This window comes from Papilio xuthus, unplaced genomic scaffold, assembly GCF_000836235.2.
Source record: "Papilio xuthus unplaced genomic scaffold, Pxut_1.1 DF827570.1, whole genome shotgun sequence".
In the NCBI taxonomy this organism is placed as follows: domain Eukaryota; kingdom Metazoa; phylum Arthropoda; class Insecta; order Lepidoptera; family Papilionidae; genus Papilio; species Papilio xuthus.
The window spans coordinates 35243-39164 of NW_013531079.1; the positions used below are offsets into that span (position 1 = coordinate 35243).

Consider the following 3922-nt stretch of genomic DNA (forward strand, 5'->3'; position numbering starts at 1 on the left):
ATAAAATAACTCTAGACTCTATATAAAAGAAATAATTGAAAGAAAATTAAAACACACGTACACACACAATGAAATTAAGAATTTACACTACTCCGTATCTGAATTAGCACTCAGGTAGGACAAGGATGGTGAATTAAGAAAAGATTCGATTTGCCTCAAGATGATCATTAGCTCCTCAAAGGTAAGTGTAGAATCTCAGATTACTCTTTTCAGATGCACTATTGTTGTGCGAACATCAGCTTCAATAAATACTCCTCCGAAGTTCGGTTCGTGCGGAGGATGGTACCTCCATGCTGTTTCCTCGTCTGCTAGAAGATGCAGAAGTTCGTCAGGTAATTTAGATTTAGCTCGGTAAGACGTTTCTCCTCGTTCTCTAGACGCGCTGTCAGCCGGGTTCTGATGTATACCCACGTGTCTCCACTGCTCTCGTTCCAGCTTGGTAAGTATCTCAGATGTTCTATTGCGTAACCATCTCGGTATGAAGATCTTCTCCAATTTTAGTAAGTCATCTATGAATTGTTGCCACTCGTGTAATAGTTGCGGGGTGATCTTTCCATCCCAGGATAGTTTTAATCTCCACAGGTTTTGTTTAAAACTCCTCGCTCTGACGCCATTTGATACTGTGTAGCTCATTGGGTTGTAAGGACGCGCCTTTTCAGGCAGCTTTCTTTTAGTGACATCTTCTCGATTCTCCTCGTTGTTAGGTAGTTGTAAGTGACGCTCAAATTCATAGTTTGTTTTGTTCCAGATGACTCTTAATACCTTAGTGTTATCATTATACTTGAAATATAATAACTGATTATCTATTTGATTATCTTTACAGATGTGTTCCAGTAATTCTTTGCTGTTGCTGCTCCATTTTCGAAGTTCAAAACCACCTGCTCTCATTAAAGTATTCATTTGATGATAGTTGTCTATAGTTTGCTCTGTGGTTTTACATCCGGTAAGTAAATGATTCATATAATAATCTTGCAGTGTAATTTGCGCTGTTAGGGGATAACCTGGTTGCTCATCTTTTGATAGTTGTTGCAGACACTTCACAGCTACGTAAGGTTCACAAGATGTTCCAAAGGTAAGTCTCAGTAGTTGGTAATGTTGAACATGTCCTTCTAGATTTGATCTCCACAATATCCTTTGGAAATCGGTGTCTTGCTTGTTGACAACTTGACGATACATATTAAATAACTCTGCAACTGTACAAACTCTATGATATCTCCCTCTCACTAGAATATTACGTAGATCACTCTGTAATGTAGGTCCGACGAGCATATTGTTATTTAAAGACACGTCGTTCTCTCCTTTGCTCGATGCGTCGAAAATCACTCTTCCTCGTGTAGTTTGTTTTTGCTCTTTAATCACTGCATGGTGTGGCAGATATACGTCGTAAGCATCTCGTAAGTCTCTCTCCTCAGTTGTTTTTTCGTAAATTTCTTTGTATTGCATTTTCTCTCTCGTCTTTCTCCTTCTGAAACTCTCAGGTTCTCCTTCTGTCTCCCAAAATTGTTTTAAAAGCTCATCTTCCTTTACTTGTATATGCATGCTGATAATATTGCGATTTTCTTGTACTAACTCATTTTTGATTTTTCCAGATAATATCCAGCCCAATTGCGTATTTTGTGCAACTGGTCCAGATGACTTCGAATGTTTCAGAAGACCATCTAGTAGAATTTCTCCGTAGACTTCAGCACCCAGAATAATATCAATCCGTCCAGGTGTACTGTAGGTAGGGTCAGCTAAAGGTAAGTTGGTGATCTCTGGCCAATCATGTATAGGTGAGTCTCTGGATGGTATAAACGAAGTTAATCTTTTCAACACGAATGCATTGACTTGGATGGAAAACTCAGGATTGTGCAAAGATAAGATCTCAAAAGAAGCCATACTCTTTGTTTGTGTTTGACCTTCTCCGACTCCTGATATAAGACTGTTCACTGAAACTCGCTTTAACTTCAGGACTTGTGCTGTGGCTTCTGTTATGAATGATGCTTCAGATCCTTGGTCAATCAAAGCTCGAACGATTTGTGAATGACCCGTAGGTGATTTGATTTTGACCATAGCTGTGGCCAGTAATACTCTACTCAGTTGACTCTCATTGGTAAAATGTGCTACAATTTTTCTCTCAGGTTGTTGGCTTCGCTCTTGAACTTCAGGGGATGTATTCTCATGATTTGAATATACCTCTGCAGTTGATCTCTCTTCGCGGTTAGATGTTCTCTCGTAATGCAGTAGTGTATGATGTCGTCGAGCACAACGACGACAGCTCGTAGTTGAATAGCAACTCCTCACGCTATGAAAAGGTGATAAGCAATTGAAGCACAAATGATTTGATTGCACGTACTCAGTTCTCTTCTCTGGTGTTTGTGCTGCAAATTGCTTACACTGATATAATAAGTGTTGTCCTGAACACATTACACAGGTGTACTCTCTCTTCTCCTCTTCTACTGATGAATGAAATGATCTCTGTTTTGTAGTTTGTCTCGTAGTGTTGTTGTATTGTGTTGTGTTAGCTGCTCTACAGTTGTAATGATTTGATGACTCCAACATCTCTAGTGTTCTAAATCTCGTCTCGATAAATCTCTTCAGCTCCTCCCAGGTAGGTAAAGAATCTGCTTCACCGTCTGAATGTACTCGGCTCACCTCTAACTCCCATAGCTTTCTTGTCTCTGCATCTACTCTTGTGACTACCAAATAAATTATGATGGCGTCCCATGCACTCGTATCTATTTCCAAATTTTGTAATGATTTTAAACAGGATGATGTTGTATCTAAAAGTTGTTTTAAAGCAGCGGGCGACTCACTCGTTACATTCTTTTGAGAAAATAAACGTTTCATAACTTCATTAGTATTAAAGCGCTTATTGTTGTATCGTCGAACCAGCTGGCTCCACGCCTCGTTATAATTTACATCTGTTGTTGATAGATTTTTAAGTAGTATTTCAGCTTCTCCAGATAAGCAGCTCTTCAGATAATGTAGTTTTTGAGCAGCGGTTAGTGTAGCATTTGTATGAATTAATGACACAAACATATCATAGAAAGTTTGCCAATTTTCGTATCCGCAAGAAAATTTTGGCAAATGAATTGTTGGTAATCTCACGTCACTAGATGTCGCCACAGTACTGGTTTGGTTATTAGATGCGCTCACACACGAAGTCGGCTGGTATAACTGTAGATCATCTTTTAATTTGATTTTGTAGGTCTCGTAAATATCCTCAAACTCTGAATACATATCTTCGGCAAAATAGGTAAGTTTCGATTTCTCAGATTTATCTACAGAGGCAACAACCTCGTTATGAATACTCAAGAATGACTCCCACAGTTTATTTAACGCCTCTATTTTCGTTTCAATATAATTCACAGTAAGCCGATCTTTAGGCGATTTTTTGTAATTAATCTGCGCTTTACTAACCCGCTCAAATAACTCCTCTTGACGTCGCAGACACACTTTTAATGCTTCAGACATTTTTAAATGTTCAATATTCTCGTAACACAATCACAATATTAATATATTCAATTACTGTTCTCCCGGGTTTCGGCACCAAACTTTTGTTCAAAATAAAAGCATCATACTCTCCACTTAATGTTTATTATAGAATTATGATGATAACTTAACAAAACATATATACAACAAACTACGATTTAACAAATATAATTAGTAAGGACAACACACTATTCTCTGTTCATTGTTACTCACTCGCTTTTTACACACTGAAAAAATAACAAAACACACTCGATAAAATAGAGAAATAAAATATCACGGCGCCACTATGTGCCAGTAACTTTGTACCTTTTTAGTGGCGCCCTCTGACGCAATATAATCAAATTACGCTTAGACAAGTAAGATTAATCAGAAATGATGTGAAATATTTTAAACGACGTAGAATAAAATACTAACAAATTCTACACATAGTTATTTTTTGTTATTGTTT

The 3922-nt window shown here is 37.7% G+C and overlaps 2 protein-coding genes across 2 annotated transcripts in view; both read right to left on the reverse strand.

Moving 5' to 3' along the window:
• Positions 1-3922, reverse strand: part of LOC106118526 (hexokinase-2) — a 17052-nt gene that overhangs the window by 10624 nt on the left and 2506 nt on the right. The gene's annotated exons all lie outside the window — the stretch shown is intronic.
• LOC106118482 (uncharacterized) lies at positions 196-3456 on the reverse strand. The gene has a single exon (XM_013313141.1). The coding sequence runs from the start codon at positions 3454-3456 to the stop codon at positions 196-198; it is 3261 nt and encodes a 1086-aa protein (XP_013168595.1).

Excerpts from the sequence above, each read along its gene's own strand:
- LOC106118482 (XM_013313141.1), bottom strand. The coding sequence starts at position 3,456 with ATGTCTGAAGCATTAAAAGTGTGTCTGCGACGTCAAGAGGAGTTATTT.